The 23226-nt window shown below is 44.4% G+C and overlaps 1 protein-coding gene across 1 annotated transcript in view; it reads right to left on the bottom strand.

Moving 5' to 3' along the window:
- PLXND1 (plexin D1) overlaps positions 1 to 23226 on the bottom strand; it is a 166005-nt gene that overhangs the window by 131380 nt on the left and 11399 nt on the right. Inside the window, exons 2-4 of the mRNA XM_029601413.1 lie at positions 3197 to 3373; positions 1352 to 1480; positions 697 to 800 (exon numbers count right to left, since the gene is read on the bottom strand). Of these exons, the coding sequence (XP_029457273.1) occupies positions 697 to 800; positions 1352 to 1480; positions 3197 to 3373 (410 nt within the window). The remainder of the gene's footprint in view (positions 1 to 696; positions 801 to 1351; positions 1481 to 3196; positions 3374 to 23226) is intronic.

The raw sequence follows: 23226 nt of genomic DNA, 5'->3' as shown, positions 1-23226 counted from the left end.
CTGCAAGTCCCTTACTTAAATAGCCCGGTCAGTCTGACCTCATTGAGAGGCGCCACTCAGTGTTTCCTGCCGCAGAACCTATATTATATGCACATTTGCGCGTGTGTGTGTGTGTGCCTAAAGGAAGATGGCGGCGTCAGCAGCGGAGGTAGCGTGTGGCGATGGCGATATCCTGCCACAACAGGAGGCCTCCTGCAGCATCGGTCAGCAGTGGGGTTGAGTGCGGCAGCTCGCAGAGCAGTCCAGAGAGCTGCCAAACGTGACATAATCAGGGGTCCCCCCCCACCATTTGATCCACCTCCCTTTTCTCCCACTATTCCCAGACCATCCCGGTCATCAATGCTGGGAGCCGGGGACGGCAGCACGTGTGCATTCTGAGTCTGATTCGCAGGTTTCCCCACGGTGTGACGGCTAAGCCTCCCTCCCCTGGAGGGCCTGTGAGCACTGCCTCTGCAGCATCCTCAGCTCCGGCTGCCCCCACAGAGCAGGACCCAGGCTCAGGAATCAAAGGCGGGTCTCCCACATGGCAGCGCCCAGCTCTCATGGACCCCAACAATCTCTCCCAGCAATTAGTGATAAATGATTCACATTTAATTCGGTAAGAAGTGGAAAGTGCTAAAGTGAGGTGAGCTGCATTTCACTTCGTTTCCTGTAAAGGGACATCATTAGAAAAGGCTTCGGTGAGAGGATGAGTACCTGGCCTCCATGGTGCACCAACCGCAATGAGCATCTGCCGCTCCCAGGCACTCAGCACATGTGGCGTACTGCTCACAGGATGCCACCTTCACTCGGCTTATCTGCACGGGAGAGGAGGAGGAAGATCATTTCTGGAGCCACAACGAGACACGGATAACTGTCACACACACTAACACTTATGTCCTGTCCCATAATGTTCCAGTACAAAGAGCCAACCCGGTGACCTGGGTAGTTATCTGATTATCCTAGTGCAGGGGTGCCCAACTCTGGTCCTCAAGAGCCACAAAGAGTCAAAATTTGCAGGACATCCACAATGATACGCATGCCCCTGCCTCCAATATATATAAATCTATCTCATGCATAATCATTGTGGGTATCCTGAAAAGCTGGCCTGTTGTTTGTGGCTTACGAGGGCCAGAGTTGGCCACTACTGTTCTAGTGCCTTGTACCCTCCCCTCACAGAGATCACCACCAAAGCCTGTCCCTCATTTTGGGCTAACAGCCATCATCTTTTGAGGTCTGATTTAATTCTTTTGCATAACAGGTAAGGGACCCTTTGTGACAGCAAAGCCCCAAATTTGACCCCTCCAAAAGGAGAGCTCATTCAGTCAAATATTCTCACATTAATTTCTAACAGAGGCTGAAGATCTTACTGATAAGAGGTCATCACATAGAGGTAGCTAGAGTCCAAGGGGTCAAACTCCATGATGTGATGGACTGGCTGTCCTGGAGCCACAAAAATGGCCTTTCTGCTTACAACAGTCATGTTATGGTCCAGATTAACCTTAGGAGAGAAGGAAGGGCAATCAGAGACAAAGTACACTCAGGAAAGAAACCCCAAGACTCATGAGCTGACATCTGCTCCCTGCTGGAGAAGTCACTTTATCTCCCTGAAGCCTCAGGTCTAAGCTAGGCTCAGCCGCTGACTTTCTGTGTGATCCTCAGCAAGCCACTTTCACCTTCAAGTGGATCGAATAAGCATCATCCAAAGTGTATTTGAGGTTTGAGGACACAGATGTCATCTGGAGAAGGGACCTATGTAGTCGGGAGCACAGTCAGCACCAGGTAATTCTTTGTTGGTTTAATAGGAGCATCACATAGCACATGAATGCTGGGAAGGGAAATGAACGGGTCTGGGATGACAGTTCTGTTTATGTCCGGCATTCAGCAGGTTCTGCACACTTAATAATTTTCAAAATAAAGGTTTATTTTAAATAATGTTTTTGTTTTTGTTTTAAATTTTGGCACTCAGAATTGGCAACGGTGAGAGACCTGCTGCGATCCCTACTGTAACATATTATGAAATCTGCCATAACATGACTGATGTTCTCGGGGCCATCATCTTATGGGGGCTCTGGGAGGGAGCAGCTCTCACACTCCCAGATCCTCTTAGTGTCTGCTCTTGGACAGTTAGCTTGAATATTACCCAGGAGATGAGACCTGTGTCCTGTTCTGAGCTGCAAGACAAAGCCCCTTAGGCAAAAGTAGATTTTCCTGTTAAAACAGCTGTGCTGCAAATTCAATTACAGCTATCTGAATAAATTACCCCACCAGAACACAAAAGCTAAACAGGAGTTGTGTCTAATGGATCTTCTACAGCTCAGACAGATCTCGCTGATATGGGAAAGGAAGTGGAACTGTTAATATACTATAAAAGAGCTGCATGTATCGCAGCCTCTGGTCTGTTGCACCTGGTCAGCCACTTCCACCTCACTCCACAACCCCTTCACTCCCCCCCTCACTTCCCCCAAGCAAATCATCCAGACAGGTCTTCTCTAATAGATAAAACACAGAGTCCCCCCATCTCGTGCTTTCGGACTACACATATATAATTCTTAGCTCATCAGTTATTCCATAAGGAAAGAAAGCCGTCTGCCCATACTACTCCCCTGGGAGAACATGACCTTACTAGATTTTGGAAGTCAAGCAGAGTCAGGCCTGGCTAGTACCTGGGTGCTGCAGATGACCAGGGAAGACCAAGTGCTGTGTGGGCTACGGTAGGTAATGGCAAACTGCTGCAGTATCCTGCCAAGAATGTCATGCTCACCGTGGTGGGCCATGACTGCCTACGCTGGTAATGGACCAGGTATTTCCAACCAGCACTAGCAACATACTGCCTACACTGACTAAAGATAGTTGTTAATATTCAGCCATCTTCTGAACGTGCCAGGCACTCGATTCAGAATATGCCATTCTGCAGACCAACCAACACGCTTAGTAGTTACACAACATGCCTCCATTTGATCCAGTGGTAGCATAAAGAGTTAATGGCCGAACCGGGATTAGAACAGCTGAAATCTCTAACTCCCAGCCCAGGGTTTGACTCCTACATTTGCCTCCGTCCTTGCTTTTTAAACTACTACAGTAATTCAAGTGAGGAATTCACAAGAATCATTGCTAGCCATGTCGAACAATGAATTCCCTCTGTTCTGTGTACACCAACAGCTCTTCTCGAGCATGTGGCCCTCCTTCCCCACTGTTGATTCATTTCACCACTTACCTTCAGAAGACGTCCGCTGGCAGTTCCCAGGAACACGACTGTGTAGTTGTTGATGTTGGACACTGCCACAGAGGTCAGGCCTGGGTAGCGGAACAGCGGCACGGCCCCTAGAGGCTCCATGATGGCCAGCGGGTGCTGGAGGTGCGCAGCTCCGCAGTCCAACTGCTCCGGCTGTAACTGAGAACAGGAGCGGAGGGTTAAGCCACCGGGAGCCTGAGGCCCGAGCACAGCCACAAGGGCGAGAGCTAAACCCTGGGATGCATGAGGCACAGCAAGTCAGATCCAACACCAATATTCAAATAGTTCAAACAGGCAAATTATTTCTTGATTTACACATTTATAATATATTCCACATCCTTCAAGGATTCTTGTTCTAGGCAGATCACAAAGTGAAAACATCAACATTCATTGAGCTTATAGGGACAGCAGGGGCGGCCGGGTTCCTTTGCACATTTCTTATTTTTGGAGTTTTATCTATCGAACTGTATGGAATTTGTAACCTTCCTGGGCATGAAGTGTTCAAAAGCAATCATTTCATACCACCTTCTGTTTTTATTTCTCTTGTTGCATGTAATAAACAAATGTAAACATGTAGGGACAAACTGTTAAAAATATAACATGACGGTGCAAGTAATACAATAAAAACAAAACCCAGAACTAATCCCAAGGTCAGAACTTAGATTATCTGAGGAAATCAAGAGTCAAATACTTGCAGATGTGAAACCTGCTTTAAACCGTGTCTAAGGAGCTACACTCATCCCTGGCAAGAGCACAACCGACACATACACCTGCACATATACAAACATACACTCACATATGTACACAAACAAACACACACACAAAAGTGCACATACACAAACATATCTGCCCAATAATAACCACATCATGAACCATAGAACAGATACAGCACAGGCAGCAGCAAATCAAGCTTCCCTCACACACACACACACTGTCTCATAACAGGTACAGCACAGGCAGCAGCAATACAAGCTAGAGATGTGAATCGTGTGATCGATCGTCTTAACGATCGATTTCGGCTGGGAGGGGGAGGGAATCAGATCGTCGCAGTTTGGGTTTTTTAAATATCGTGTAAATCGTGTAAATCGAAAACCGGCACACTAAAAGATCCCTAAAACCCACCCGACCCTTTAAAATAAATCCCCCACCCTCCCGAACCCCCCCAAAATGCCTTAAATTACCTGGGGTCCAGTGGGGGGGGGGAGGGGAAGGGGGAGGGTGGGAAAACCGGCACACTAAAACAACCCTAAAACCCACCCCGACCCTTTAAAATAAATCCCCCACCCTCCCGAACCCCCCAAAATGCCTTAAATTACCTGGGGTCCAGAGGAAGGGTCCCGGTGTGATCTTTTACTCTTGGACCTCCGTGCGTTGTAGAAATGGCGCCGGCGCTACCTTTGACCTGTCATATGACAGGTCAAAGGTAGCGCCGGCGCCATTTTGTTTTTTTGTCCCCCGACGTCAGGAGCATAGGAGATCGTTCCCGGACCCCCGCTGGACCCCCAGGGACTTTTGGCCAGCTTGGGGGGGCCTCCTGACCCCCACAAGATTTGCCAAAAGTCCAGCGGGGGTCTGGGAGCGATCTCCTACCGCGAATCGTTTTTCCGTATGGAAAATGGCGCCGGCCATACACTGTATGGCCGGCGCCATTTTCCGCACGGAAAAACAATTCGACTGCAGGAGGTCGTTCCGGACCCCCGCTGGACCCCCAGGGACTTTAGGCCAGCTTGGGGGGGCCTCCTGACCCCCACAAGACTTGCCAAAAGTCCAGCGGGGGTCCGGAACAACCTCCTGCAGTCGAATCGTGTTGCCGTACAGCCGGTGCCATTTTGCGCAAAATGGCGTATGGCCGGTGCCATTTTCCGTACGGAAAAACGATTCGTGGTAGGAGATCGTTCTGGACCCCCGCTGGACTTTTGGCAAGTCTTGTGGGGGTCAGGAGGCCCCCCCCAAGCTGGCCAAAAGTCCCTGGGGGTCCAGCGGGGTCCGGGAGCGATCTCCTACGCTCCTGACGTCGGGGGACAAAAAAACAAAATGGCGCCGGTGCTACCTTTGACCTGTCATATGACAGGTCAAAGGTAGCGCCGGCGCCATTTCTACAATGCACGGAGGACCGAGAGTAAAAGATCACACTGGGACCCTTCCTCTGGACCCCAGGTAATTTAAGGCATTTTGGGGGGGTTCGGGAGGGTGGGGGATTTATTTTAAAGGGTCGGGGTGGGTTTTAGGGTTGTTTTAGTGTGCCGGTTTTCCCCGCCCTCCCCCTTCCCCTCCCCCTTCCCCCTTCCCCCGATTTACGATTTTTTTTAACGATAAATCGGGGGAATTGTTATTGTATCGCGACTCTAACTATTTTTGACGATTTAAAATATATCGGACGATATTTTAAATCGTCAAAAAACGATTCACATCCCTAATACAAGCTTCTCTCACACAAACATGTACACTGCCCTATGACAGGTACAGCACAGGCAGCAGCAATGCAAGATTACCTCAGACAAACACACAAACTGCCCCATAACAGATAGAGCACAAGCAGCAGCAATACAAACTTCCCTCACACACACACACACACACACACACACACACAGATGCATAACAGGTACAGCACAAGGACCAGCAGTGCAAGATTCCCCCTCACAAACAAACACACTATCCCATAACAGGTAGAGCACAGGCAGCAGCAATACAAACTTCCCTCACACACACACACACACACACACAGATGCATAACAGGTACAGCACAGGCAGCAGCAATACAAGCTTCCCTCCCCCCCCCTCCCCCACACGCACACTGCCCCATAAAAGGTACAGCACAGGCAGTAGCAATGCAAGTTTCCCTCCCCCCCCCCCCCCACATTCACACTGCCCATAAAAGGGTACAGCGCAGGCCAGTAGCAATGCAAGCTTTCCTTCACAGTCACACACACACACTCACATACTGCCCCATAACAGGTACAGCACAGGCAGCAGCAATACAAGCTCCCCTTACACACGCACACACATGCATAGCAGGTACAGCACATGGACCAGCAGTGCAAGATTCCCTCTCACAAACAAACAAACAATACACTATTCCATAACAGGTAGAGCACAGGCAGCAGCAAATACAAAACTTCCCTCACACACACGTGCGCACACACACACACACACACAGATGCATAACAGGTACAGCACAAGGACCAGCAGTGCAAAATTCCCTCTCACAAACAAACAAACAAATACACTATCCCATAACACGTAGAGCACAGGCAGCAACAATACAAAACTTCCCTCACACACACACACACACAGATGCATAACAGGTACAGCACAAGGACCAGCAGTGCAAGATTCCCTCTCACAAACACACAAACAAATACACTATCCCATAACACGTAGAGCACAGGCAGCACAATACAAACTTCCCTCACACACACACACACACACACACACAAACAGATGCATAGCAGGTACAGCACAAGGACCAGCAGTGCAAGATTCCCCCTCACAAACAAACACACTGGCCCATAACTTTATAATGATAAAATAGACTGGTTGAATGCTGCATTGCATTTTCATATTCCTCAAAGGAGCTTACGTTCTACAAATACTGGGCTTATTCCAATTCCCTCTCCAAAACTGGCTCACTTGAATATAGTCAGGGAGCAATCCCTATCATTGGCAGGTCCTGCCCTAATGAACAACCTACCAACAGAGTTAAGGTTGGAACCTACAATGCAAACTTTCAAGAAAAACTTAAAGACATGGCTCTTTTCATAAAGCTTTTGTATGAATGTTAGGATGCTTGACAATTGCTGTGTGATTTTTTAGATTGTTGACTTATTAGAATTGTTTGTGCATGTACTTCAATGATGTTTGACTATATCTATGAAGCTGCTATTTTGTATGTCTTTTTATGGAAGCTTATTTTAAATGATAATATTTATAATGCTAAATGATTTAATTTAATTTTAATTTGAATTAATTTGTTTTATTTTGAGAAATACTGTGAAGATCTTATTGTAAGCAGCACTATTTACTTTTTGTAAAGCGATGTGATATTGAACCGATGTTCGAATGTCGGTATATAAAAATAATAAATAAATAACAGGTACAGCACAGGCAGCAACAATACAAACTTCCCTCACACACACATACACCACACAGCTGCAAAAAAGGTTACAGCACGAGAGCAGCAGTGCAAGACTCCCTGACACAGACACACTGTCCCATAATAGGTACAGCACAGGCAGCAACAATACAAACTTCCCTCACACACAGATACACTGCATAAAAGGTACAGCACAGGGAGCAGCAGTGCAAGATTTCCTCTCACAAAAACACTGCCCCATAACAGGAACAGCACAGGCAGCAGCAGTGCAAGATTCCCTCACCACACGCACATGCACGCACTCACGCACACAACAGAAGTACAAGTAACAGCAGCAGTTTTACCAAATAATCATAGCAGGTAAATTGTCAGCACTATAACTTATTCCAAAATTATCATTTAGTAACCTGATTTTCAAACATGGTAAGTTCCATATTCAGAAGCATACAGCCGGATAACTGAGAAATTACCTGGTTACATGAATATTTGTGTATTTATCTGGCTAAATTTTAATTTTTTATCTGGCTACAGTTTGGCCGAATAAGTCAGGGGCATTCCAGGGGTGTAACTTGGAGGAGCTGAGTTAGCTAGATAAGTTCTCGAACTAACCCTGATATTCAGTCAGTCGGATAACTTATCCAGCTAACTCTGGTCGGATGTACACCGCTTCCTAAAGTTAGCCAGATAAACGTATCCGGCTAATTTTAAGATAGCCGTATATATTCGGCAGCTGCGCTGCGGCATAAGCTATGTTAGCTGGATAAGTTTATCTTCCTAACTAGCCAAGCCGCACAGCGGCTGAATATGGACCTCCAGGTCCCCTCAGAAACTGGCTGATTACTGGGTTGTTATGAGGCTAAATGCAGGCCCCTAACTTTACCTGTTGCAAAACGTGGCCTAAAGTTTTGTCGTCAATGGCAGCCGATCGTGTGCATGACATCTGAAAATGTTAAGCGACACACGGAAATTCTAAACGAAGTGCTGAACGCCTCTCCCCTCATCACTGAACTCTTCTGCGTGCGCCTTGCGAACTTTGGAAGGCAGCCGGGCCTCCAATCATGGGCGTCCATGCTCGGAGGCCCCGACCTTCACAGACGCCCGGTCGTCCTTGCACGTCCTTAAGCGCCCGGACGTGGAAGGTTGGGGGTGGCCTCCGATCAAGGACGTCCGGATGCTCAGGGCAGCGGCCCCGGTGCCCATGCGGGGTCTGTAGAAAAGAACCGTCCACTTACCCGCTGGAATGACATTTGAAGTGACAGGTATGGCGCCAGCGCACCCTGGATACTCTCCGCTCTATACAGTAAAATGGATTGCGAACTCCTACCGCCTTCATATGCGTGCTTTTGACGCTCCTTTGCCGCCGCTTGGATCTGCGTCTAATTTGAATACTGAATCGAGCAGCTTGCGAACTAAAATGTGCACGCATCAATCGCACGGGCGCCCGGCTCTGCCGCCCTTTTTTTTTACGCGTCGGTACTGTATTGGCCTGTTAGTCTGATAGTTTCATGCTGCTGAGAATCTCCCTAAGCACGCACGGCCCATGTGCATAACTTCTCAACAAGCTCTTGGAAATGTATCCCTGAATATGGTGAAAAGCAGCTGAAAAGAGGGACCTTTGTATGAATGAACATTTTACTGAAATACTCTCGGGGGAGGGGAGGGGGGTCCTCTGCCCCGCCACTTTCGCTGTAACTATTTTAGAAACATCACCAAGACAGACGGCATTAATTCCCTCATTCACTGTCTGAGGAAAGTGTCTGCAGCAAACCGCCTCTGACCTGGTCACGTAGAGAGAGTCCAGAAATCCCCGCTCAGAATGGGATGCATCGCCGCTGGTCACAGCCTCAGTCTTTGGCCCAAGAAGCAGTCAATGCTTCTTGTGAGACCCCAAGAGAGAGATAGCATCAGGGACTGGACCTGTCTCAAGCGATGAGGTCACAATGTTCAATTAACAAAACTCGTTACAGGCCGTGCGGCAAGACGTGCACTTATATTGTGGATTGAAGTTTAAGGAATTGAGATTTACAAAACATGCATAGTAATGCAGTAACATTAGTACTGACTGCAGAAAAAGACCAAATGGCCCATCCATTCTGCCCAGCAAGATTCTTATGGTAGCAACTGCCACTCCGTGCAGGTTACCCCCATGTTTCTGTTAAGGGTAGTAATTGCTGCTCCATGATGTTTACCCCTAAGCCTCATATATTTACAAAGCAACAATTTTATTGGGTAAGGAGCCTTCCTGAATATTCAGGCAATGCTGCTTGACGAGCTTTGCTTTTGAGCTTGGCCACAGAAGCAGTCCTGTGCTTTTTCCCTTATGTTTGCGTATCAGTACCTCGGACTATATAAGCCAGGGCCCGAGCTGGTTGTCCTCTGAATCCAGTTTCCCTTTTCCCCCCAATGCCATCAAAGCGGAGAGCAACTGCGTCAGAAGCATCAAAGCTTATTGGTTAAGGGTGGTAATTCCCATTGTTAAGTAGTAACTGCCACCAAACAGGTTACCACCATGCATCCTTTTCTTCATTTCCAACCTTCAGCCTTTAGGGATCCACAGTGTTTATCCCATGTTCCTTTAAATTCTTTGACTGTTTTTGTGTTCACCACCAACTCCGGAAGGGCATTCCAGGCATCCACCACCCTCTCCATGAAGAAATATTTCCTGACATTGGTTCTGAGTCATCTCCCCTGGAGTTTCATTTCATTTCATGACTCCTAGTTCCACCTGCAGCATTAAAACCTTTCAGGTACCTGAAGGTCTGTAACATATCTCCCCCTGTGCCTCCTCTCTTCCAGGGTAAACATATTCAGGTCCTTCAGTCTCTCCTCAGAAGTCTTCTGATACACACCCCACAACATTTAGGTCACCCTTCTCGGGACCGCCTCCATCTGTCTCTATCCGTCAGGAGATGTGGGCTCCAGTACTGAATGCACCACTCCAGGTAAGGCCTCACCGAGTACCTATACTAGGGCATCACCACCTCACTTTTCTTACTAGTTATTCCTATCTCTATGCAGCCCGGCATTCTTCTAGCTTTAACTATCGCCTTGTCACATTGCTTTGCCACCTTCAGATGGCCTACAAGATGCCTAGTGTGTTTGCTATTTTTAACTCTGGTATTTTGCACTGCATAACTAGTTAGGATGAGAGAAGCATTGAGGTCAATATTAGAAAGACAGATCACTGGTCTGCCAGTGATAATATGGGACCCTGGCTAGACGAAGCAAGACATCCCCCACTCTAGGATTGGCAGGCCTGCCCCAGTGAAGGGGGTACAGTCAAAAGCAAATCACCCTCCTCCTTACTGGGGTTCTTCGTTTGTCTCCAGGACAACTGAACATAATAAGTTTTGATTGGCTCCAGCGCATGAGGAAATCCTTTGAATGAATCTCCTCCCCTGTTGGTTTTTCTTTAAATTCGTAGGCGAGTCCCACTTGGCTTCTCTTCAGGCAAACCTATCTCTCTCTTTAATTGTTGGAGATGATTTGTTATTTCTTTTGGTTTATTGGCTATGGTATTTGTTGCAGCATGAGGGGGTACCTGAGCAAGAAATTGTAAACTTTTTATGATTTGGAGTCTCTTATTTGTGATGTGCTGTTTGGGCTTGGTTAAGCCTTAAGGGTGACTGGTTCCTTGCTTGCTGTGGCGGAGGCTTGTGGTCAAGTAGCCTACAAATTAGGTGACTTGGGGGTAGTGTTACCTTGCTGGGTTGCGGCGGTTAACCTACCAGGGATGAAATGTGGGATAAACAACTGTAAATTATGTATAATGCTTATATTGTTTGGCTCAGGTACATTATAGTAATAAAGCTGCAGTCTTTGACCTCCCAACCACCTGTGTTTGTATAGATTTATTTATGAGATGAGAATATGGGAGTGTGGGTATAGGCTGGTCCAGGGTTTCTTCATATTATCAGAGAACAGGTAAGTAATCAGGGTGAAATCATGCATGTATCTTTATCTGGATATTCAGCTGGACTTAAATGGATAAGCCTGCCACTCTACCAAGATAACCAGGAGCTTCATTAGCTCTGGGCACATGGGGCCTGTGCCTCAAGTCTCATTCAGTGACTGTCAAGCCCAGTGTGGCTGTCATGGATCTCATCCCATGGTGACCAAACAAAAGGCCCACTAGACTGCTATTGCCCCCACTCTGCAGCAGCCAAATAAGAGGCTCAACAGGCCACTGTGGACCCCCATCTTGCAGTGGCCAAAGAGGAGGCCTGACAGGTTGCCGTGGACTCCTTCCTGTGGCAACCAAAGTAGAGTCCTGACAGGTTGCCATGGACCCCGTCCCACTGTGCCCACAGAAGAGGTCCAACACAGGCCTCGAGTGAGAACTTGTATGAGAGTGAGAGACTCTGTGTATATGTGAGGGAGCCTATGGGGTGAAAGGTGATGTGTGTGTGTGTGTTGTGTGGTGTGTGTGTGTGCAAAGGAGCCTGCAGGGTTGACAGCATGTGGGTATGATTTTGTGAGGGGATCCTGTGGGGTTGAGAACATGTGGGTGTTGGTTTGAGTGTGTGGTGAGAAAGCCTGTAGGGTTTAGAGAATATAAGTGTATATGTGTGTGTAATAGAGGGAGCCTGTGGAGTTGAGAGCATGTTTGTGTGTGTGTGTGTGTGTGTGTGTGTAAGAGAGAGAGAGAGAGTGCGAGTAAGATCCAATGTGTGTATGGGGGAAGGAGACTGTGGGTAGAGAACATGTGTGTGTGTTTGTGAGTATGTGTCAGGGTGAGAGAGAGAGAAAGTGTGTGTATATGTCTGTGTGTGTGAGAGATATGAAGTGTGTACAAGATCATGTGTGTGTGCATGTGAGAAGGTGTGATGAGTGCATGTGTGTGTGTGAGAGAGGGAGCCTATGGGGTTGAGGGCATGTATGTGTGCATGTTTGGTGTACAAGTCTGTGAGAGAGAGAGAAAGTGTGTGTGTGTGTGTGAGAGAGAGTGAGGAAGTATGTACAAGATCGTGTATGTGTGTGTGTGTGAGAGAAAGAATGTGTGGTGTGAGAAGGGAAGTGTGTACAAGATTGTGTGTGTGTGTGAATATAAGAGAGAGAAGATATGTATGAGAGCATGTGTGTGTGAGAGAGAGAGAAGTGTGTGTGAGAGAGAAAAAGAGAGATTGGAAGTGTGTATGGGAGCATGTGTGTAAAAGAGAAATACAGTGGGACGGGGTCCATGTATAAGAACATGTGTGTGTGTATGTGAAAGAGAGAGAAAATGTATAAGAGAGCATATGTGTATATGCATGAGAGAGAGGAGTGTCTATGAAAGCTTGTGTGTGTGGAGTGAGAGAGAGAGAGAAGAGACAGAGACAAGGAGTGGTGTGTGTGTGTGTGTGAGAATGTTTGTGTGAAAGACTGAACATATGTGTTACAGAATGTGTGTATATGACAGAGAGAGGATAATGTTTATGTGCTCATCACCCCCACAATCTAAAACATTCCAAATGACTGGAAATTAAAAGTTCCCAGTATGGAAAGAGGGAATTTTTATCCTTATGAGTTTAATTGGGTGTTATTGTGATGTTCTGCTCTTTTTAAATACTTTATTGGTGTTTGGTAATTTTTAATTATTGGATGTTATTTATTTATTTAGAATACTTATATCCGCCTATAATGAATCCATACTAAGCAGAGGACAATCATGGAAAATTAAACAAAGCACTACAATAAATCAATATCATCATGAAACATCACTAAAATATAAAAATATAAAACTATAGATTTTATCAAATTAAAAATGCTTCTTCAAACAGAACACCTTTTAGATTTTTTACGGAAGACCCCAAGGTCAGAAATGACCCTGAGTTTTTCCAGTAAGGCATTCCATATTTAGGGCACACTGATGAAATAATTTGATTACAGACTTTCCTGCAAATGTGTTTCATGACACATTAGGCAACCTCTAGTAAACACTGAGAGGATATCTTAAATCTTGCATAGGAACATATTTCCTTACTAGCTTGTTAAATAACTGGGAGAATTTTCACTAATCGATTTCTTTATTATCAACAAAATTTTAAACTTCATTCTCTGAATTACTGGCAACCAATGTAACTTCTGCAATATCGGGGTAACATTTTGTAACATTTGCTATTAAGCTTGCAGAAGAATTTTGCAAGTATTGCAATGCACGTAAACATGTCTTTGGCAAACCAATATATAGAGAGCTACAATATTCAATTGCAGGAAGACCTTGTGAGGCTGGAAAACTGGGCATTTAAATGGCAGATGAAAATTAATGTGGACCAAGTGCAAGGTGATGCATATAGGGAAAAATAACCATGCTATAGTTACACAATGTTAGGTTCCATATTAGGGTGCTACTACCCAAGAAAGAGATCTAGACGTCATAGTGGATAACACTTTGAAATCATCGGGTCAGTGTGCTGCAGCAGTCAAAAAAGCAAACAGAATGTTGGGAATTATTAGGGAGGGAATGGTGAATAAAACGGAAAATGCCATAATGCCTCTGTATCGCTCCATGTGAGACCGCACCTTGAATATTGTGTACAGTTCTGGTCGCTGCATCTCAAAAAAAGATATAATTGCGATAGAGAAGGTACAGAGAAGGGCTACCAAAATGATAAAGGGAATGGAACAGCTCCCCTATGAGGAAAGACTAAAGAGGTTTAGGACTTTTCAGCTTGGAGAAGAGAACGGCTGAGGGGGGATATGATAGAGGCGTTTAAAATCATGAGAGGTCTAGAACGGGTAGATGTGAATCATTTTTTTACTCTTTCGGATAATAGAAAGACTAGGGGGCACTCCATGAAGTTAGCATGTGGCACATTTAAAACTAATCGGAGAAAGTTCTTTTTTACTCAACGCATAATTAAACTCTGGAATTTGTTGCCAGAGGATGTAGTTAGTGCAGTTAGTATAGCTGTGTTTAAAAAAGGATTGGATAAGTTCTTGGACGAGAAGTCCATTACCTGCTATTAATTAAGTTGACTTAGATAATAACCACCGCTATTACTAGCAACGGTAATTTAGGATAGACTTAGTTTTTGGGTACTTGCCAGGTTCTTATAGCCTGGATTGGCCACCGTTGGAAACAGGATGCTGGGCTTGATGGATCCTTGGTCTGACCCAGTATGGCATGTTCTTATGTTCTTATGTTATTATAATAAAAGCTTGGCGAATAGTTCTAAAATCTTCAGTTTCAATAAGAGATTTCAAGTGCCGAGCTTCCACAGTTTAAAAAAACTTTCACTAAAACTGCTTTAATTTGCAGGATAAGTTTAAATTCTGATGTTATTCTATTTGTCAGATGTTTTGAAATATTTATTCTTTTTATTATTTATTTATTTATAACTTTTTATATACCGAGGTTCAATTAACAGGATTAATTATCACTTCGGTTTACATTGTAACTTGCGAAACAACAATGACAAAGTCTTGTCTTACATTTAACAAGTTGGAAAAGAACCTGGATAACAAAACTAGGGTAATAGATATTATTAGTATAGTTTTACTATAATGATTGATGTTTTATATTTCTTCATTTTGTTTGATATTTTATAAGGAATGGTGATGTTTCTGTTTTTCCATTGAAGCACCACATACAGTTTCGCTTTTCCAGTTCAGTTTTTGTCTGCATGTTTATATTTCTACTTTATGATCTCTTTATTTTGTGTTTGCCTAGGGTCTGTCTGTGTTCTGCATGTGTGAATGGGTGAACTATTCTGCTAGCTTGCAGTTTCTGTAAAGTGATCTACAGCAGCCTGACTTGTTGTTTTCCTAATAGAAGGCATATTGGTGTTTTAAGACCTGGTGTAATATTTGCAGTGTTGCTTTTTTGTAGGTAGGACCTACTACTCCTGGGGGAATTGTACCTGAAGACAGGAGGGTGGCCAATGTAACCTCAAAATTTAAAAAGGGCTATAGGAGTGATCTGGAAACTACAGACAGGTGAGCCTGACTTCAGTGCTGGGAAAAATAGTGGAAACTATTCTGAAGATCAAAATCACAGAGCATATAGAAAGACATGGTTTAATGGGACACAGCTTCACAAATCTGCTTCATTTTTAAAGGGGTTAATAAACATGTGGATAAAGGTGAACTGGTAGATGTAGTGTATGTGGATTTTTAGAAGACGTCTGACAAAGTCCCTCATGAGAGGCTTCTAAGAAAACTAAAAAGTCATGGGATAGGAGATAATGTCCTTTTGTGGATTACAAACTGAATAAAAGACAGGAAACAGAGTAAAATGGTCAGTTTTCTCAGTGGAAAAGGGTAAACTTGAACTGGTGCTTTTCAATATATTTATAAATTATCTGGAAAGGGTTACTACAAAATTATTCAGAGTAGTGAAATCACAAGTGGATTGTAATAAATTGTAGGAGGACTTTGCGAGACTGGAAAATTGGGCATCTAAATGACAGATGAAATTTAATGTGGACAAGTGCAAGGTGTTGCATATAGGGAAAAATAATCTATGCTGTAGTTACACAATGTTAGGTTCCATATTAGGAACTATCACCCAGGAAGAAGATCTAGGCATCACAGTGGATAATACATTGAAATCGTCGGCTCAGTGTGCTGTGGCAGTCAAAAAAGCAAACAGGATGTAAGGAATTATTAGAAAGGGAATGGTGAATAAAACGGAAAAAGTCTTAATGCATCTAAATCGCTCCATGGTGAGACCGCACCTCGAATACTGTGTACAATTCTGGTTGCCGCATCTCAAAAAAGATATAGTTGCACTGAAGAAGGCACAGAGAAGGGCGACCAAAATGATAAAGGGGATGGAACAACTCCCCTATGAGAAAAGGCTAAAGAGACGGCTGAGGGGGGATATGATAGAGGTCTATAAAATCATGAGAGGTCTAGAATGAGTAAATGTGAATCGGTTATTTACTCTTTTGGATAATAGGAGAACTGGAAGCACTCCATGAAATTAGCAAGTAGCACATTTAAAACTAATCGGAGAAAGGCAGCGCGCGCATGTTATAAAATCGGGCGTACATGTGTGTGCGCCGGGTAGTGCACACACATGTAGGCTGTGCGCGCTTCTTTTAAAATCTACCCCTATGCACGTAAATGTTCTTAACAAACTTTCATGTACACAGCAGCAGGTGCACTTTGTGTAGATAAACTTGGTGGGATAATTTTCAAAGCCAATTTAGGAAGGCAAGTTTACTTTGAAAATTAGTGTAATGTATGCAGATATTTGCCGGTAAATCTTCGCAGGATCTTATAAAATTATCCCTATAGTTGTGTCTTCCTATTCTTAGGGAAATTAAAACTACATCTCCCTGCATGCAATGGGGCAAAGCCAGGCCTGAAGCAGCCTGGGTGAGGAAGCAATCAGGATGCTGAAAAATCCTTATTCAAGAAGATAGCTCTGACTGCAGGAAGGGGAGGAGTGAAGGAACAGCAAGGCCAAAAAACAGTGTTTTTGAGTCATGAAGGCAAGCAACTGCACATTTTGGGTATGAAGGTGGCAAGAGCAAGGACCACCTGCACCAGGTAGCGGCAACCATAAGCATCCCCCTGAGGAAGAAAATTCATCGAAACTCGGCCAGCGACAAAGCAATTTCACATTTCATTTTCTGATAAGCTAAATTCTCTCATTTGTCACAAATAAGCAAGTTATTAATCAGGCTGCTTTCACTGCCACTGTGGCTAGTATAGAACATAGAGAGCTGGGCAGCAAAAGAAGCCATAGAATAACTTTATAAAAAAAAGGGTTTTTTTTTGCAATTTTAAAGAATATAAAAAATTGATAACAGTTTAGACATAAGAACAATGAGAAAGATCCTTTTCGCAGTTTGAATTTACTATATAATGCTGCCTATTACAACCCAACTAACATCTCAGGTGCAAACTCATTAGCCAATCAGATGGTGGTGGCAGCTCTCCCCCTGCCAGCATCCTAGAGCACGCCATATTAGTAATATGATTATTACTCATTTACCAATGGGTACACTTGGATATATGGTGTTAGTGTTCCCGTGGACCAAGGGTCCCCAGAAGCTGGATGAGAACTGAGAATTCTCAATGACTCCCAGCTCCTGGTTCTGAGCACAAAAGATCCTGGCGCTCTCTAAAATGAATGAAAGAGGTTGGAAGTATGAAGGTCCAAAACTCAGCCAATAAACCCAGAGGGATGTAAACACCTCTCTCCAGGCGGGCACTGCTTCCCGTGCCAGCCCCAGTGATTCCTGTTACCCTTGCAATGTGACCGCTAAAAGGGTGGGAGCTGGGTCAGATTTAAGATTCTGGTGCTCATGGACAGGGCTGGGGAGCAGGGGAAGGTGGCCACGTCCCACCCCACCCCACCCCCGTCCCCACTCAGAGCACACAAGGGGCCCAGAATTGCAGCCGGCACGCAGTCCTAAAGCAACCAGCAGGCTCCTCTTTGGCCTGGCAATCTGGCACCTTCCAAATGTGGTGCCCGAGGCAGTTGCCTATTCCTAGGTCCCAGGCCTGGACTGGAGATGCCTTCTCCTTACCTTGGTATCTTTATAGGGCTAATCCCCACTCCCAGCTAAGAGACTTTAAACCCCTAAAACACTCTATGCCTATGCAATCTACTGCCACTAATGGTCGGGACTAAGGAAGAGGGGAAAGCTGCTCAGACGATGGGAAGGAAGGACGGTGATAGCACTTTATTTTCAAGAATTCTTGCCCATGTTTTTCAGGAGGTGAATCTGTTATCCCCAGTGCCCATTCCTTCAGATCTCTCTGAATCCGATGCCACAATGCTGCCATGTTTTGGTAAGGCACGAATCCTATCTTTCTGCCTTTCCAATCAGAGTAAGATGCCTTATTATGTGGTCACTGCACAAAGGAGCCACACACACAAATCTTCTCAGACCAGGGTGGGCACATTTTTTTGGCAAAGTGCCAAAAACTCCAGAACATCTCCCTGAGAGATATTAGCATTTTGGGTGGGAGGCCTCTCTGCAAAATACATTCTCTGGAGACAGGAGGTTCCTTCGACAGAAGCGGTCTGCAAGCTCAGGGGGGGCGTGGGGAGTCCACCCTAGCACAAGCTGGCCGCCATCCACTGCTTGCTCTATCGTGCTGGTACTGAAAGCATTTTCATAAGAAGCACGGGCCAATAAATTTTGAAAATGCTTGCGATGTTATCATTATAGAGCAAGCGACATGCCAGGTTGGGACGCGTCCTGGGGGTTACCAGTCTGTAGGCGTAACTGCTCGACTCCGCATTAAATTTCATCTGTGGCACACACGGTGCTTTTGTCCAGCTCTGTCGGCTTTGTAAGATACATCACATCCTGTTATAGACAACGCAATCCTACGTGCATGCAAAGGTGACCACCAGGCTGGGTTACTGTAATTCTCTTTATCATGGCCTTAGCTCTAAAAAAGTTGCACAAATTACAAATGCTTTAAAACGCGGCTGCTCAGATTTTGACCGGCACCAAATTCTGATTTATTAGTTAGTCCCAGTTTAACTACGTTGCATTGGTTACCAGTCCATGTTAGAGTTCAGTTTTAAGTTTTAAGTTTTAGTTCTTGTTCTTAATGCTCTCGGGGGTTCTGGCCCTTTATACTTAAATTGCTTTATATTATATAAATATATACAAATATACATTTATTTATTTATTTATTTATTTAAAAACTTTTCTACACTGTCGCTAAGTTATGTACCATCGCAATGGTTTACAAATAGGCACAAAATAAGGTATGTATAGGTAGGTTATCGTACAATCTAACAAGTGCCAATTGAGTATGGTACAAATTCATTAATAAAATCATTGATTGAGTAGTGATGGTTTAGTCCAGATGTGTTATTGAGTTATCTTTTATTTTGGTCTACTTCATAACTGTATTATCATGCATTTTTAATATTGTAATGTTTATTCTAACCTGCGCTTTTCTGTATTTGCGTTCATAAATATATATCCCAACCAATATATATCCCAACCAATATATATCCCAACCAAGCCTTTGTGTTCCTCTTATTTATCTGTACTATCCCTCAAGGAGATAGGGCTGCCGGGGACACTGCAGTGCTTATTCTCTGGGGCTACCCTAGAGCTCTGGAATTCCCGGGATTTCTCATCTTCTGTCTTTCACGTAAGACCTTGCTATTGGCTCAGGTTTTTAGTTAAGCATTTTGCAATGTTTATTATGTTGCTGTTTTGTTCTGACGTTTTATTGCTTTTATTGGCATTTTGATGTAATCACCTTGTATTCTGATTTTTGCATTTTATGTGGTTTATATTTTTCAGTTTTCTTTCTTGTATTTATGATGCAATTTGTCTTGTTGCTGTACTCTGACTTGAGAGGATGCTGGGGGTTAGTGTGCTGTGTTGCATTTTGAGTTTGGCTTATCTGCTTCTGGGCATGGGAACTCCCACCTCTTCCTCTGACTCTGTGTGACTTCGGGTACAGCAAGTGATTTTACCTCCCTCATCTTAAACAAACATTGCAAAACCCAGGGAGCCAGGGTGGCTGCACAGCTCAGAGCTGACTGTGGCTATCAACCCAAATGGTATTTCATAGCAGAGATGGAACAAACCTCCAGAGTAAGGGTTTGCATAAAAATGTAAAGAGCTGCAATTTTTATAAACATGAAGCTTGCAAATAAATGTCATTAAACTTCATATAATGATTCTGTTTAAAGAAACGACTTACAGAGGGGCCGTAGTTTCCCTTCAGCACTGGAGAAAACAAAGATTTCATTTTTTTCAATTTCACGGGATTTTTTTTTTTGCTCCCAGTCTATAATATATTTCAGTTTACATTATGATCCTCAGGAGACACTCTTATAAACAAAAGAGATCTCCTCTGTGCCATTTAATTGTGTGAGTGTGTGTGTGTGTTTATAGATATTTTTCATTGAATTCAGAAGACTATTTTTTATTCAGTCTCCCTTTAGTGAACATAACTAACTCATCTGGGAGGACATTACCACCATATCGCACAGCATATTTTATCTAAGGGCACAATAAAAAAAAGATTGCAATGATAGCATCTGGCAGTAGATTTCCTGACATATTTTTGGGCATTAACAATATTATGTTTAACCAGGTCTGCATTTCTGTGGTTAATATGGGTCACCTGTGGCCTCATTTGCAGGTCAATGATTAGTCTTATTCTATCAATGGAGCAATGAACAACTGAATCCCAAGGGGCAGCTGAAAGCTCACCCATTCTTACTGATGGAAGCCTCCATCATGTATCCCCTTTCAGTTGTTAAGAGTACATTTGAAGGTCAAGGATAATAAAATCTCTCAATTTCTTATTACAGGCAAAATATCCTCCATAACTGCAATTGATTTATGCCATCTAAATTTTAATATTGGCAGAGACCTTGGACTTTTTTTTTTTGTTGACTTTAATCAAGAGGCTGAAAAGTACTTTGGGATTTTTAACGATTGTGGTCCCAGAACTCTTACAGCATGGGTAATGATGAACATAGTAATCTCAGAGTGCTGGTGGCCCCAGTGCCCTCACAGTGCTTGTACTGGTGGTCCCAATGCCCCACTGGCCTTATACTGATGGTGCTGGTGGTCCCAGTGCCCTTACAGTGCTTTTACTGGATGTCCCACTGCTCTTACGGTGCTGGTCGCCCCAGTGCCTTACAATGCTTGTACCGGTGGCTCCACTGCTCCAGTGGCCATACCCTGATGATGATGATGATGATCCCAGTGCCCTTACAGGGATGTTAAGACCAATGCCCTTACAGAGCTGATGATGGCTGGATATTGCAGGGCACATCTGCCTGTTGTGCTTCTTTAGTGAACTGTCTGATCTGAATGCCAGTTAATATAGATCCCTCTCGCTAAAATCTTTATAGACACCATCTGTGGTAGGTAACATTATTATCAACCTCTTTATCTCTCCGTGAACGCCACTAAAATAGATTACTGCTACTGGACGGATGGTCAGAAAAAGTGTGTGCCCTGGAGATGAGGAGTGCCAGGAATTCTGTGCATCCCAGAGAAAAAAGGAACAGTGCTGGAAGAGGAGAAAACCTGCACTGAACAAAAAAGCAGCTTTCAGGGCCGCGCCTGGCTTGGTACTTCAGGGTGGATCAGTGCAGGAAAGATCTATGAGTGACATTTGACTGTAAGCAGTGTTAGTATCTCGGCTGTTTATAGGCAGAGTCCCCTGACTTGCTGGTGACCTTGTGGTGTTTTTGTCAGGCTAATTTCATGGGACACCCAAGGACACTTATTTTAAATCTGATTTCAGCTCTGACTTTGCCTCAGAATATTGTTATTTCTAAATCTTTATGTCCGTTCTGTCGGCTCTTAAGCTATCCAAGTATTTTTAGCATAGGATGGGTTGGGTCAGGAAGCAGATTTGGGTGCAGGAAGCAGGGGTAATGGGGAGGGGGAGGGGGGCATGAACCAATTTATATTTTCTGTTTTTCAGGCATGGAAGAAGAAGCCTTTTCCAGTAATAGTAGAGAGCGGGGTGACAGCAGCAGAGGACATGTCCCATTGTGTCTATCTGTGTCTTACAGCAGAGCTTGGTAACCCCTGGCACGCCTCCCACCCAGTGTGTCACTCGCTCTATCATGCTGACACCACAAGCATTTTAAAGATTTCTGGCCCGTGCATTTCTTGAAAATGCTTTCAGCGCTGGCATTGGTAGAGCAAGCTACAGTATAGTGGGCAGCAGGTGGATAGAGGCAGCTCTGGAGTTGGATGCAACCCCCTCGCTTCTTAGCACCGACCTTGACCTGACAAGGCTTAATGTGTTCAGGGTCACAGACGCCAAAGAACGAGCAAAACTTAGCTTGAAATTAGCCCTCTCTGAAATCACGAAATGTGAGCCACATCCATGTGAAAACGCAGCAATAATAATTATTAGGTCGCCTGCATGTAGCTCGGAAAAAGAATGAGAGTGTGAGAACGTGAGAAGGAGGCTGGGTAGGTTACCAGCCCAGAACTTGAAATTTGACTTAAACGTTTTGCTTCATCGGGCCTGGATACAGGAACCAGTTAGCCTGTTAACGTGCAGATGTCCATGGTGGACGTTCTGCCCTGTAAACTTTAACTTTCATTTGTCTCTGCAGAACGGTCTCCTATCAACGCAGGCAGGGCCGCGTCACCCTGCTCTTTACACAGAATCACAAAATGGGAAAAAACCCTTTCCAGTCACTCACTACACAGATGCATTTATGACGGGAAAGACAATTCATTAGGACTGGGCAGAGGAGTTTTACCAACTCTTTGAATAGGTAAACAGGTTTCTCATTAACAGAGAATTAATCACTCTGTTCCCTTCCTGCGGCTCTTTATCTGTCTGTTACCCTATTAATGCACTTCCATTGCTTTTATGAACACAAAATTCATATTTAATCAAAGTAAATTCAATATAAAGAGGGAATTAGCAGGAGAAAGCAGATCTTTAGCTTTGGGGCAGATCACAGAAGCACAAAATCTGGGTCTGCACATAGCAGACGGTGTTGAGTTCTGCCTCTTGGTCTGCCTCTTGGTTCACTGAACAATTTTCGCACCTCCATCTTGAAAATCTTACAGAGATTATTACCCCCACCTCTTGTTTACCATTGTTAATCTTTCTTTAAGTGATGGTTTTGTTACCTTCTCCAAGAGAACCTCTTTAGACCCTTACCTAAACTGGATATTTCAGATGTCTAATTTTTGTCTGATTTCTTCTCTTCCTTTTCTTTCAAAGCTCATTTAATCAGCTGTGTTAAAGCAACTTGATGTTTTACTCCAAGATCATCAGGTCCTCGACCACTTCCAGTTCGGCTTCCATAAGGGCCTGAACACTGACAGGCTGATGCAATCAAGTGCCCCCAGCCTAGCGCCCAGATTTATGCGCAGTCGGACACGCTAGACTGGCACTCAATGCAATAAGGAGATTAGCGCATCCAAAACGCGTGCCCAAACAAATAAGTAGCTGATAGCGCTCATGACATGTAAATTCCATGTAGATGAGGCTATTCGCTATTACCCCC

This window comes from Rhinatrema bivittatum, chromosome 4 (genome assembly GCF_901001135.1).
Source record: "Rhinatrema bivittatum chromosome 4, aRhiBiv1.1, whole genome shotgun sequence".
NCBI classification, from domain to species: Eukaryota; Metazoa; Chordata; class Amphibia; order Gymnophiona; family Rhinatrematidae; genus Rhinatrema; species Rhinatrema bivittatum.
This window is presented reverse-complemented; position numbering and strand designations above follow the sequence as displayed.